A 14917-nucleotide genomic window follows, 5' to 3' on the forward strand; every position below is an offset into this window, starting at 1 on the left:
ACCATGATTTTAAATTCATGAACTAAACATTTACTAATGAATTAGGGTTGGGACATAACTATGGGTATTTTAGTGGGTGTTTGTTTCATAACTCAAATTAAGAATTCGAGTTGTGTTTATGAGAGAAAAATATTATAGTAAAAAAGTCAAAATTAAATTTTTATACGAGAAAATACTATTACAATAAAATTTAAATTGTGACTTAAATTGTGAAAAGAAAAAGACTTTAATATTTTTAATTTTGTTATTAAAAATGTAAAAAGCAGAATATTTTTAAAGGGATACTTTTAATTAATCTATAATTTAAGAGAGTGGGATATGTAATTCTCTTTAAAGCCGCATACAGTCGGCCACGTGACAATCTCAACCGAGCTTATATAATTTAAGGGAGTGGGATATGTAATTCTCATTATTTTATTCTTAACAAGGCAAAAAACTAGCTCTATATTGGGCTTTTGAATCTAGTTTCTGATCATCCACGTCCTTTGGGAAGATGGGTTTTGCGGTTTCTGATGAATTGTTGGCAATTTTTGTTCCTATCATTTTATATTGGGTTTGTTCTGGGATTTATGTTCTTCTGGGTTCATTGTTTGAGAATTACCGGTTACATTCAAAGATTGATGAGGATGAGAAGAATTTGGTGCCTAAACGAACTGTGGTCAAGGGGGTTCTTCTTTATCAAACTTTTCAAGCTGTTGTTGTAAGCCTTTTGTTTATGGTAAGAATAACAACCAAAAAAACAAATATATACTTGGTTTTGCATTATTTCAAAATTGTCCTTTTTCATAACCTCTTGCATTAATTCAGTTGTTCTTTTGCAGCCCTTTCTCTCCTTATACGTGATTTCCTACTAATCCACATTGCTACCTTTTTTTTTCTTTCTTGAGTAACTGTTTTCACTAGATAACCCACATTTGATGTATTATCTATATGTTCATATTGATTTATGTATCTTGATCTGTATATCTAGAAGACTAGTATATGATGGATCCATGTCATTGTGTAGTTCACAGAGAATGTTAAAGGGGACACTGCAGGTCCAAACCCTTCTCTAATGGTTTTGGCACGACAATTTATTATTGCAATGTTGGTTTTGGATACTTGGCAATACTTCGTGCATAGATACTTTCACCACAGTAAGTTTTTGTACAAGCACATCCATTCTCTACATCACCGCCTTATTGTTCCCTACGCGTTTGGAGGTATTTATCATCATCCCTTGGAAGGGCTTATCACTGACGTAATTGGCGGCGCCTTAGCAGTTCTCCTATCTGGCATGTCTCCACGAGCTTCCATCTTCTTCTTCTCCTTCACCACTGTTAAGAATGTTGATGATCATTGTGGATTGTGGTTTCCCCATTGGAACCTCTTTCACATTTTTTTTAGAAACAATACCGCATTTCATGATATTCATCATCAGCTGCATGGAAGCAAGTACAACTTTGCCACACCATTCTTTGTTCATTGGGATAGAATACTCGGAACCTATATGCCTTACTCGCTAGAAGAGAGAATCGGTGGCGGCTTTGAAGCACGACCTTTAAAAGATTACAAGGATGATTGATTATTGTATGATCAACATAAACATATTATTACTTTTACCAACATATAATGTTGCTTATAAAGTAAACCCTTGTTGCTTTTAAAATAAATAATGTAGTTTTTCATTATTTACGTCCATATATGTTTGATGTTTTACAAATATAATAAAATTTCTTAATTATTTATGGGACTTTAAATATTATATACAAGTGTTATATATAAGAGAATAATATTTCAACTGCAATATATACTTAAAGTTGGGGTCTTTAATTGATTATTACTATAAGTAAGAATCATTTCTATGTAATTATATTTCAATGCATTGTAAGTTAAAAACTTTATGAAGCTTCTTTTTTTCTTTGAAGAATTAAAAAAAAAAAACGGGGTTTAAAATTTTTCACGTTAAATCAAATGAAAGTTAAAAGCTTTAAAAAAAGAACTTCATAATCAAATTTATGAATGCTTGTTTTGTTTTTTTGGTTTGAAAATAATCAAATTTATGAATGTTTCTTTGATTTTCTTTTATATTTTGTTATATTACAAGTAAATTAGAATACAAAAAATTAAGGCGTGTTAGATAAAATTGTAATTATGCTTTAGATGTTTAACAACAACTGTTATTTGTATGAAACTTATAATTTCTATTAGATTTCTTCATGGGAATGGCTTTTTTATTGACGTTCATATTTAAGGAGAACGAATATTACGTTTTAAAGATAAAGAGATAAAGTGTTACATGGGCTATAATTCACGAAAATTTTTTGTAATAAAGCCTTAAATTAATGTATCCATAATGTAAAGGCCAAAAGCTCTTAAAAATTATTTTAAATGGACTTATTACACTGATGTCCTTGTGTTTTATAAATATTACAGTGACACTCCCTTAACCAAAAGTAATCACATCAACTTTCCCTAACTTTTCAAAGAAAAATTACACTGACACCCCCTCCGTTAATTGATTGTGAGTTGACCATCCAAATTGACTGTTAATTTTTTTAAAAATGTCAAAAATGCCCCTCCAAGTATTAAAAAATGTTTTTAAGCTATATGCAATGGTTAAAAAGTCGGGTTTACCCTTAACACTAAAAAAATGAGTTTTATTGATTATTACACACGTTTCATAAAATTCTTTTAATGGTTGATTTTTTAACTATGAAAAAAAAATGTTTTTTCTTGTTCCTTTATTTTTCAAATTTCATTTTTTATAATAATCTTATGAGACAATTTACATTTGTAATATTTGAAAATAATAGAGATGTTCTTTAAAACAATAAGTAAATAAATGTACATAATTTAAAATAGGAGGAAAAAAATTACATAATCCAAAATAAGTGAATAAGTCATAATAACAAATTACATAAGTCGTAGACCATGAAAATTATATAATAATAAACTAATCATGATAACAAAAAGGCAGCCAACACAAAGTAAAATAATATACCAATTTTAATTTGTTGTATCCAATTTTCTGTATTAAGTTCTCTCTAAGCTTTGATAATTAATGAAATATTGTTTTTTTACATTCTAAAAAAAGGCAGCCAAACACAAAGTAAAATAATAAAGTTCGCCATCCACCTAGATGTCACGGCCTCCAAATTAGTCCAACATCAATTAAGCTACAATAAAAATAACCATACTAATATTTTTCAAACATGTAAATTGAATAACAATACTAGAGCTGTAAATTTGAGTCTGGTTAACCGGGTCAGCTTAAGGCCGTTATTGTTGGCTTGGACCCAATCTTAAATTTTTTGGTCTTAGAACCAGACTGGGCTAATCATCTCTTTTTAGTCCGGCCAAAAATCAAATTTTTAGAGATTTTTTTTTTTGAAAATACATTATAAAATTCAGGGCCGGCCATGAACTTTTTGGGCTTAGGGTCAGGCTGGGCTAACCCTCTCTCTTTTAATTAAGGACAGCCTGAACAGGCCTAAAATTTCCCTTTAGATTGCCGGATCAGGCCGAGCGGCATAAACTTACACCTCTAAACAATACTGGATCTTGAAAATTCACCTACCGAAGATTACCATAAAATTGAAATATTTGACACAAGAAATACAATAAACAATAATATTTTAACTAGGGCCGGCAATATGGGTCATGACACGACGACACGACTCGAAAACGACACGAATTTTATGGGTTAGTGTTGAGAAAAAATATGTTCGAATCAGAATCGGGTCGACCTGAAATTGACACGAAAAACACTGGTCAATTCGGGTTGGACCCGCCTAACCCGAACACGACACGAAACTCGACAAAAAATAAAAAATACATATATTTTTCATTTCATATTTTAAATTTTATTATGAACTTGTGATATCATGATAGTTATACTCAAAATCTTATACTATTATTTACTTAATTTCAATGGATGTTATTGTAATTTAGTGTGTTATGAATTTTAAGTTATTTCTAATATGTAAAAGACTAAATAAAAGTATACAATTTTCGTGTCAATTTCGGATTCACGGGTCAATTTCGTGTCACGGGTCATTTTCAGGTCGTGTCGTGCCAACTCGTAAAGTGGTCGTGTCGTGTTCGTGTTACGATTTTTAAAAAATTTCGTGTCACGGGTCGTGTTCGGGTTGACTGTAAATTTTAAAAAAATAATCAAAACACGACACGAACACGACACGTGACACGAATTGTCACCCTTAATTTTAACTGAATACAATAAATAATTATATTTTAACTGAATACAATAAACAATAATATTTTAACTGAATACAATAAGCATCCCAGTTGTTAGGGTTTTGCTAAACTAAAAGAGCAACACTTCTCTTTTTTTTTTTTTGTTGGAAAACAAACAATGATCAAACCACACAGGTCATTAAAGTCCAGAAGGCTGAAATGAAGACCTAGCTTTGCTAGTCAAGCTTCCGAAAAATCAGCCATCGATGGCCTTAGCCATAATCTCCAAAGATTTCATGATCTTGATGTTCCAACAAAAAGCAAAATCAACCTCATTGTCACCGCACACGGTGCGAGAGGAATTTGATTTTGTTGCAGCAGCCAGAGTGAAAGAAATCTTTGCCAAATAGGCGAACCCAAATCAAATCATGCATAAGTCCTGATTATCACAAGGGGAAAAAAAATGAAAAATCACCAGTGATCTGAATGTATGAATAGATGTGGGAGCAATAAAACAAGACTTCATATGTGCATGAAATTCTTAAGCATGCTAATAAAATATGCAAGAATTGTTAAACTGGTTTTCGAAATTCAAGTTATAGCACAAAAGCTACTTCTACACCAAGAAATGAGAGAATAGATTATCTAATTTCTTAGAGGTTACTCCTATTTCTTTGTTATCTTCCATCAATTTTCTTACATCGCGGTGGGCGTGCGTCAGGACTGGGTGGGCGCTGGGTCTGGGTTGCCGTCGGCACGTCTTACGTCGGCGATGGTTGGATCACATTCACATGGGTGGGAGGAGTCGACGTGAGGGGGAGCTGGTACTGTGATCTAGATTTTTCCCCCCTCAAATGAAGAAGATTGAATGGACGACTGGGATTTTGTTTTTATTGATCAATAGCTGATATTAGAAGGGGTATTTTTGACATTTACAAGCAAATTTAATTGGGTTTAAATCAGGGGTATTGCTGTGATTAATTTCAGTCAAGGCAGTGTCAATGTAACAACGATAAAATATAAGGGATGTCAGTGTAATAAGCCCTTTTTAAATTTACTATTCGATCGTTTACGACGTTTTAGCTATTTTTCAAGTTTTGAGTTTCCGAAACTAACAACATATTGAAGTGTCGCTTGCTTTAGATTTCTTTTTGTTTATATTAGTCTTTAGCACGCGCTGTTCGCGCCATTCATTTTAAATGACCGTTATATAAATTATTTTTTTTTAAATAAAAAAAAGAAAAAAAGAGATAAAAAATGGAGACAAAAGCGGAAATAAGATATGAGGCAAAAGATAAAAAAAAAACTTTAACTTAGAAAACGTTTGGTTCATGGATTAAAATCATAAGATTAAAACTATTTTTAATTTACGTGTATTTTTTGTGAGAGAAAACACTATAACGAACCATGAATCATGATTCGAATCGGGATACGAATCCCCTAACCAAACAACCCCTTATTTTGTTATATTTTAAATTAGTTATATTTTGTTTTGTCTAGTTTATTTTTTATTTAATTTGGTTTGATCTTTTTTTATTTTAGTGTATTTTATTTAGTGTTTTTTGATTAATTTAATTTTTTATTCAAATTATTTATAGCATTTTAATCTGAGTAGTATCATAAATTCATTGCAAAATAGTGTTAAAACATACAAAATCAAATCACAAATCAATTCAAAATAAATAAATAAATATAAAAATAATGATAAAAAATAAAACTTGCATTATTCATTTAAAATGACGGTTATATAAATTGTTTTAAAAAAGAAGGAAAAGAAGACATAAAAAATTAAGACAAAATTGAGAAAGAGATCTGAAGCAAAAGACAGAAAAAAGATTTAACTTATTTCGTTTTATTTTAAATAATTTATATTTTGTTTTGTCTAATTTATTTTTTATTTAATTTGGTTTAAGCTTATTTTATTTTACTGTATTTTTTATTAATTTGATTCTTTATTTGAATTATTTATAATATTTTTATCTGAGTAGAATAAGAAATTTAGTGCAAAATGGTGTAAAACGGATAAAATCTAAGTAAAAAAGGAAAAAAAGATTCTAACTTATTGTGTTGCAAATTTTGTTTTGTTTAATTTATTTTTATTTAATTTTGTGTGATTTTATTTAATTTTAGTGTATTTTTATTAATTTTATTTTTTATTCAAATTATTTATAACATTTTTATATGAGTAGTATTAAAATTTTAGTGTAAAATGAGGTTAAAACGGACAAAATCACATCACATATCAATTCAAAAAAAATAAATATAAATAATAATATTAATGATAATAAATTTAAACTGGGAATAATTTCGACCGGATCACAGCCGACTCATATGTGCGCATGAACGCACCCTAGACAGAGGCTTGTCTACTGCAGGCTCGGCAGATCCGTGCATCAGGCAAGCCCCGCCACTTTCTCCGACCAACCAATCCCTGCATTGCACGTGGCATAGTTGTTGGCCACTAAGTTTTGCCATAGAGGTTCTCTGAAGCGCACACGACGGGAGCTCGCCCTGTTTAACATATGTTTATTTGACACGTGTGGTTTAATTAAGTGAACCAAGAACCTTTCGACACGTGGACTCTATTAAAGGTTTCTCCTAATCACTATTTGGTTTTAAAGAAACTAACCACACGAATCATTTCCTTAGCATCAGGGGAAAAAAAAAAGAAAAAAAAAAGAAAAGAAAAGAAAAGAAAAGCAACGAAACGATTCGTTGGCTGCACGCCTGCACCCTAGTAAAAACGGAAAACCCATTCTTCTTTAGAAGGATGTAATAGATTTGTTTTATGAACCTTCTGTTTTCCCCTTCCCTGTGAATCATATATACTTTATTTTTTGTTTTTTCATTGTTCTTCCTAGTTATTTTGAATGTTCCAACTCTTTTTTTTTTTTTTTTAAATTTTTGATATCTAACACATGTTTAATTATGAATCTTTCCATATCACGCTTCATTCAATTAGACACCTTTCTCATCTTGTTCTCCAATATGCAATAGTTGTGGTTTTTCTTTAGAGAAAATTATTAAACTTACTTTTAGAGTGTATGAATCTAAATTTTCAAATCTTATTTTTGATTAATACCATTTCGACTAATATAATTATCTACCTAAAAAAATATTAATAAGAGTAAAGAATAAACATTCAAACTCATATACTTTAATGAGTATTTATTTTCTTTTCTTTAAAGTTAGTAGTTTGCCTGGACCAACTTCTATTAATTGATCTGTATCCAACTTTTTTGTTAGAATCTTGGGAGATATTATCCATCATTAAAAACATTCGGAGAGAGAAAGACAAATTTTAAAACGTATTAATCTAAATTTTTATCTCTTAATATTTATTAATATATTTTTTAGTTAAATAATTATATTAGTTAAAAATGTATTAATAAAAAGTAAATAGTAAGAATCTAAAGTTTAGTAATTTTCACAAATTATTATTTTGATTCATTATGTAGTCCAACAAGACAGCTTAATTGCCTAGCTATTAATAAAGAAAAATCATCTATGAGACTAAAATCAATCTTTCTTATCTTTCATTGAGAAAAAAAGAGGTTTTATATGATGTTTTCTTTTTTTTAAAAAATATCAGTATTCTCTATTTATTAGTAGTTAAATATGTATTAAATTTAGTAAAAATCAAATTAAATTAAAAAAAATAATTTTAGAAACTGCCCCCGCTTATTAGTGTAATAGTGTTGTCAGCTTGCTGTTTTTTTTTTTTTTTTTTTTTTTTTTTTTTTTTTTTTTTTTTGTCAATTAATCGTATGGAAAGGCGCCTACACGAAACCTCTAAATTGAAAGTCTGGATCCGTCATTGCTCACCCTTACCCCCACCACTACCCCACTACTCCACCCCAGCTGCTGCTGCCTCTGAACCACAGGCTGCATTAACATTAATAACGAGATTAGAAATATCAAATAATCCTTCTGCTCAAAGTATCTCCCACCATTTTCAGTGTTACCCAAGTCAAAGTTCCTCTTGAATTCTTCAGCTCCCTTAGAGTACAAAGCTAAAACCTTCAAATTATCTTGTAATACAGCCCCATGAGCAACTTCATTAGCTCCCCGTGAAGGAAACAAAAAGGACCCCTCCTTAGAGAAGTCTGCTTCAGAAGGCGGTTTTATCACAAACTCAACTCTATCAAGGATGCTCTTTCTTCCCCAACACTCCCTTCTAAATTTTAATAGCAAAAGGACACTCGAATAACAGAGCAGATTTGCAAATCTGCACTCAAAAAACAAATGCTCATTTTCAGTTACTTGGCCATAAATAGAACAATCAGTTCCCATGGAAGATTAATTTAAATTTTTTAATTTAAACAGAAAAATTTAAACTGTGATTTAACGTTTAAATGTGTAGTTAAAATTTTAATATGAATTTAAAATAAAATTTAAATTTGTGTTTAGTAAGTGTGAAAAGCAGAGAGTTAACACTTTTTTATTGTTCAAAATGATTTAAATAAGAGGAGTTAAACTCTAAGTTGTACCGTTCCACTCAGTTCAAACGGAGAATATAATAATTCAATCTGCATGTTTACTAAACACCCATTTAAACTGCGCTCACTGTTTAAACTGAGTTGAAGTGAACTAAATCAGAGAAACAAATGGGGACTAAATTTTCCAATTCTCTCTCTCGTCGAGAGAGCCTCTACGGCTAATCTCCATAGAAACATTTTCAAACTTTCATAGAGCTTAGAATTCCATATACCCTTCCAAACCGAGTGGTCATTTCCATTAAAACGCCAAGCTTAATGCTGACTTAACACTAAAATGGCCATTTGCCGCTGCCCTCTATAGTGGTCCATCATCCGCATCAGCATGTTGCCAAGAGTTACGTCAGATATATTTCTGACCGATTCGTCATCAAGAAAGCGTCTCGAGGCTTCAATGTCCCATCTCCCTGTTTGTTCACTCCACAGCTCTCTCAAATGAAGGCCTAACTTCAAGTTGTTGTGCTTTCTCTTTCCAGTATTAGTTCACCCCATTTTTTACTCCCCCGCGACCAAAACAGCTCTCCAAGTTTGATTGTTCTGGTTTTTCTTCGCTAGGATTTAGTCCACTAGTCTTTTTCAGTTGTCGCATTGGCCCTGGGTTGAATAATGCTACAATCTCTTATTTGGCATGTCTATTGTCCAATAATGTACATTTAAAAATTGAAAATCCTTTCCAAAAGCTGCATAAGGTTCTTCGTTTTTGTACTGATTTCTTTACAGATGTGAAATCATAATTCTTTTCTAGCACATCATTTCTATGTAATGGCTTTGCCGTACATGAAACATGGTCCGGAACAAAGAAAACTTGTTCAATTTGAACAGAGAGGACCTTTCTGTAACCAAATTGAATACCATCCTTCATCCTTTCTCAAAGCTAAGGTTTCTACATGATGAATGTTGCAAATTTATGTCAATGATACCTGAATACAATTATAACGACTCGAATTAAAGAAAATGAAAGTCAATTCAGGTTTCTCTCACTTGTCGTTGTAATTGTTAGATATTAACATTGTAAATTTGCATGAATCTGTGAAAGTTTTTATTAAAGCTTTGAATACCGAAGATTGCAGAAAAGAGAGAACTTTTGAAATTTGACTAATCACAGTTGGTTTTCGTTACAAGAAGCCAAACGGAAACTAAACACTAGTCTATTCTATCATTAAAAATAGTAAAAATACGGAATTTTTTAAAAAAGAAAAATTTTGAACTGGAAACGAGAATTGAAACTACATAAAAAATGCAATCGGAACTAGAATACGAAATTCTTAAGTCAACTTATAACAAAATAAAAAATTACTAAAAATGATTAAAAAAAAAATGCTCTTTTAAAAGCCTAAACGATAGAATTTGTCAAAAAAAAAAAAAAACGTCACAAGTCGTGACAAAGTAATGAGTTTTGTCCGTTGGCCCACTTCCACCGAAAAAACACGCATGAAAAATGTTTGTAATGCACTTGCAGCTCTTTATCTAGTTACAAGTGGCACAAGGGAAAAACAACAAACAAAGCAAAACAAAAGGTTGTTTTTCTCAAACGACATTTTACTCCGTTTTTCTTTTTAATCATAATATTACGGTATTAGCGGTCCTTGAAGTTGTCCAATATATCCAAACTTATTCATTTGTTTTTACTAGTTGGTCCGTGTTGGAGGCTATATAACAGACATCACGCCTTTAAAAAACACATATCAAACTACAGATATTTTTGCATATTGAGGTTTGGCAGGTTGAATTTGCTGAAAGTTGAAGTGAGGAGAGCACAAACTTTAAGCTTATGCTATTGCCTCATAGTGTTGGATTGATTCATTTTTACAATCTGGTGCCGTATATTGTTGCTTGTATCATCTCGGAATTGCTCACTCGAAAGATATGAAGTTAATGGCTCGTCTAGTAAACAGGTTCAAACTTTGGTTTTGTTCAAACCAAATCATTTGATGTTTTGAACTTTTAGAATTCTGAGTTTATCTCCCTCCTTGTTTTCTTGGTTTGAACCAAAAGTTGACCAATTTTTCAAACTTTTCGTTTCAAAGAAAAAAATTCCAAGTCGCCACATCTCAAATCTATTTATTAAACGGACCTTTAACTTCCTTGCAACTCAACATTGTATAAAATTGCAATGACTTGTCCATATGATATGATAATATGCAATCTTTAAGATTGTCCGGAGTGGGATTTTAGTCATAGATTTTAGTCTTGTAGACCATAAGCCCTGGCATGAAGTGAAAGAATCGTCATAGGAGAACAAAATGGGTTATTGAATATTCACATAAAAAGAAAGTGCCAGAAAAAAATATGTAATGGTTAAGTTTTAGTGATAGTTAATAGCATGCAAAAGTGGGACATGAACCCACACTTCTTTTTGGAGGTCAAGGCAACGTATGGCAGAAGATGGGATTAGAAAATAGGCATTTCCATTTTTGTACCTTTTTTTTTTTTAAATAGTTATACTCAATGGTTGAAATATATTTATATTGGTAAGTCTTTCATGTGGCATCAAAATTTTACCGGATCTTAACCACCATACGAACTAACCATTGGATGAAAAACAGACGATTTAGATCAAAGGAAGGGTAACTACTACAGGAAATAGTATATAAAGACAAACCACCTTGGTATATTTTTACGACGGTTAAAAATCCGTCTTTAAAGCTGGAGTTGTAAAATTTCTTTGACGTTTAACGACGATGGTTCTTTTCAGAAACCGTCGTCTATATTGAAATTTTTGGCATAAAAATTTGGCGCATGTTTTACATTAGACAACAGTTTTTTGTCAGAAATCATCGTTTATTTTGAGGATTTAACGACGGTTAAAATAACATACAACTAGAAAAAATTGGCATTGATTTGTTAATTTGCCCACGGGTGGCCTGTTTTCGTCTCGTGTGTTTTGGCCACAATTCACAGTTCACAAATACAACAAAATAAATAAATTTACAAATAATTACACAATTTCTAAATTTATATGTGCCCCTTTACAAAATGCCTTCATTCTTGTAATACTTCTACTAAATGTTCATTAGTATAATGTTTCATGTCAGTTAAAGCTTTGACACCTACAAACATTACATCGCACATATACCTTAACACCGCATTTGACGATCCCTTTTTGCGTTGTAATGCCCTGAAAATTAAATATTTTACTTTAGATATTATTTTTATGGATTAATTTCTTATAACCATCAGTCAACATTAAAGAAAGTTAGAATACATACTTTTGGTTTGAAACATTTTTGTTAAGCCGATTGCATAGCGGACATAATGATCTTATGTTGTGTTCTTCCAGCTGATAATTAACAAAAATAAATCAATTCAAATGAATAATATAAAATGATAATGGTAAGTTACATAACAAAAACAATAAACTTACCGTGCGATCATATGTTTAAAGTAGTCTCCTACGTCCTTCCCAAGTGCATCCTGTTGGCCCAAGGTTTAATAAATTTCATGTTTTGATGATAACAAACATATAATTATTGATTTACTAATTAATTTGCCTTCAGTCATGTTTTAGCAAATTATTATTGGCGTAGCACCAACAGGGAACACTGGTTTACCGACTAAATCGGGCGGAGAAAGGACTAGAAAGTCCAAAATCCCCTAGGTGAAAACACACTTCTCAACAAAACCCAGAGACAGGCTCAGCAATAATATTTTGGAAAGAAAATTCAATTAACTACCTCAGAGAGGAAAACGTTCTGCCTTAAAAGGATGCAGCAAAACGACAAGAAGTTTTGCCTAATAAGGCTACATCAAAGGAAACGACAATAACATAAAATAATAACAAGGCCAACGACAAGTCAGAAGAACAAAGGAAATAAGCTGCTGCATCATTGGCCCCCTCTGTAAAAAAAATTTGTCCCCGAATTCAATCAAGGGGAAAAGAAGGGGAGGCGTCAGGCGGATGATACTTGAACAGATCAGAGACATTGAAAGTGGGGGAAATACGGAGTCCAAGAGGAAGGTCGATGACATAGGCGTTGCCGCTAATCTTCTTGCTGATGCGGGCTGGGCCGAAATTCCTTGGTTTCAGTTTGTTATAGGTGCCGACAGGGAAACGCTCTTTCTGAACGTGAACCATCACTAAGTCGCCTTCATGGAACGCTTTTGCTCGACGATGCTTGTCAGCATCCAACTTGTAGCAGGCATTTGCTTCCGTGAGCTTCTTATGGACAAGTTGGTAGTTGAAAACCACCTCGTTAGCGAGAGCAGCAGTAGTCTTGCTGCAGGTTTTCGGGAGCTGGAGGAGGTCGACAGAAAAATTGGGCACCTTAGTGTAAACAATGGAAAAGGGGGATTGACCAGTGGAGCGGTTTACCATGGAGTTGCAAGCGAATTCAACTTGCGCAAGGGCGACGTCCCACCCTTTTGGCCTGTCACTAGCGACACAATGCAACATGTCACCCAAGGTGCGATTCACAACTTCTGTCTGTCCGTCAATTTGGGGGTGGTAAGCGCTACTAAACTGCAGGGTTGTGTCAAACCGCAAACATAACTCCCGCCAAAAGTGAGAAATGAATTTGGCATCCCTGTCAGAAGTGATAGAGCGAGGGACGCCATGGAGTTTGACTACTTCGCGAAAGAAGAGGCCAGCCACATAACTAGCGTCACCTGTTTTACGGCAGGGAATGAAATGAGCCATCTTAGAGAAACGGTCAACCACAACTAGCACAGAGTCGACGTGACGAGCAGTCTTGGGCAACCCAAGAACGAAGTCCATACTCAAGTCAACCCAAATAGTCTCCGGAATAGGGAGAGGTGTGTAGAGGCCAGTGTTTTGAGAATGGCCCTTGGCTGTTTGGCACACACCACAGTGCTCGACAAAACGAGCGATATCACGCCGCATGTGCGGCCAAAAGAAACGCTCACGAAGGAGGGATAGGGTCTTGTCACGACCAGTATGTGCAGCGAGACCACTGGAATGGAGTTCTCGGATGAGTTGCTCTCGGACAGAGGTCTTAGGTACGCAAAGTTAGTTTCCCCTAAAGAGAAATCCATCATGAATGAAGTACTCACCGCAACGTCCCTTATTCGAACACTTAGACTAGGTTGCACCAAAATCCTCATCATCAGGGTAAAGTTCTTGGAAACTCTCGAAGGCAGTGATTTCCGAATGAAGAGTAACTAAAAGATGGGTTCGGCGGCTCAAGGCATCGGCCACTTTGTTTTGAATTCCCGCACGGTGTTTAATAACAAAAGTGAACTTCTCTAAAAAGATTATCCACCAAGCATGCTTAGGGTTAACCGACTTTTGTGACTTGAGAAAACGGAGGGCTTGGTGGTCACTATGTAGAATGAACTCCTTATGGATCAAGAAATGCTCCCAATTCTTTAATGCGCGGATCACTGCATACAACTCCTGTTCATAGGTGGACCAACGCTACTTAGTTTCATTGAATTTCTCACTGAAAAATTCAATGGGCCTGCCTCCTTATGTGAGAACCGATCCCACTTCCAACATCGATGCATCCATTTCTACCTCAAAGGGTTTGTCAAAATTGGGCAATGCGAGGACGGGGGCCGAGCTCAACTTGGCCTTGAGAATCCAAAAGCTCTCATCTTGGGCAGGTCCTCACTACAGCGACTTGCGCTTGAGGCAGTCGGTTAAAGGGGCAACGATGCTACTAAAATTTCGCACAAAACGACGGTAGAATGTGGCTAACATGTGGAAAATCCGTACTTCGCTGATAGTTGTAGGAGTCGGCCAACTGTTTATGGCTTCAACTTTCTTCTCATCAGTGGCTATGCCATCAACACTTACCACGAAGCCAAGGAAAAGAACCTTTGGCGTCATGAAAGCACACTTTTTCAGGTTAAGAAAAAGCTTGTTCTGCCGTAGGGCGCCGAACACAGCCGCCAAGTGTTTGAGATGCTCAGATTCACCCGTGCTATAGATAAGAATGTCATCGAAATAGACGATGACGAACTTGCCAATGAAGGGTTTGAGGACTTGGTGCATAAGTCGTATGAAGGTGCTAGGAGCATTGCATAGCCCGAAGGGCATCACCAACCATTCATATAGGCCCTCACGCGTCCTGGACGCAGTTTTCCACTCGTCACCGGGCCAAATTTGAATTTGGTGGTAGCCACTGCGAAGGTCGAGCTTAGAGAATACTGTGGAACCCTCCAACTTGTCGAGCATGTCTTCAAGGCGCGGGATAGGGAAACGGTAATTTATGGTGATCTTATTAATTTTTCAGCTATCCACACACATCTTCCATTTGTTATCCTTCTTAGGAACCAAGAGTGCA

General features: G+C 34.0%; 1 protein-coding gene across 1 annotated transcript; it reads left to right on the top strand.

Annotated features, from left to right (window-relative positions):
- The first annotated feature begins 454 nt into the window (after positions 1–454).
- LOC21386731 (sphinganine C4-monooxygenase 1) lies at positions 455–1669 on the top strand. Its single transcript, XM_010091445.2, has 2 exons — positions 455–718; positions 1007–1669. The coding sequence occupies exons 1-2, from the start codon at positions 494–496 to the stop codon at positions 1562–1564; spliced, it is 783 nt and encodes a 260-aa protein (XP_010089747.1). The 5' UTR covers positions 455–493; the 3' UTR covers positions 1565–1669.
- The last annotated feature ends 13248 nt before the right edge of the window (positions 1670–14917 follow it).

Source organism: Morus notabilis, unplaced genomic scaffold, assembly GCF_000414095.1.
Source record: "Morus notabilis unplaced genomic scaffold, ASM41409v2 Scaffold1194, whole genome shotgun sequence".
Lineage (NCBI taxonomy): Eukaryota > Viridiplantae > Streptophyta > Magnoliopsida > Rosales > Moraceae > Morus > Morus notabilis.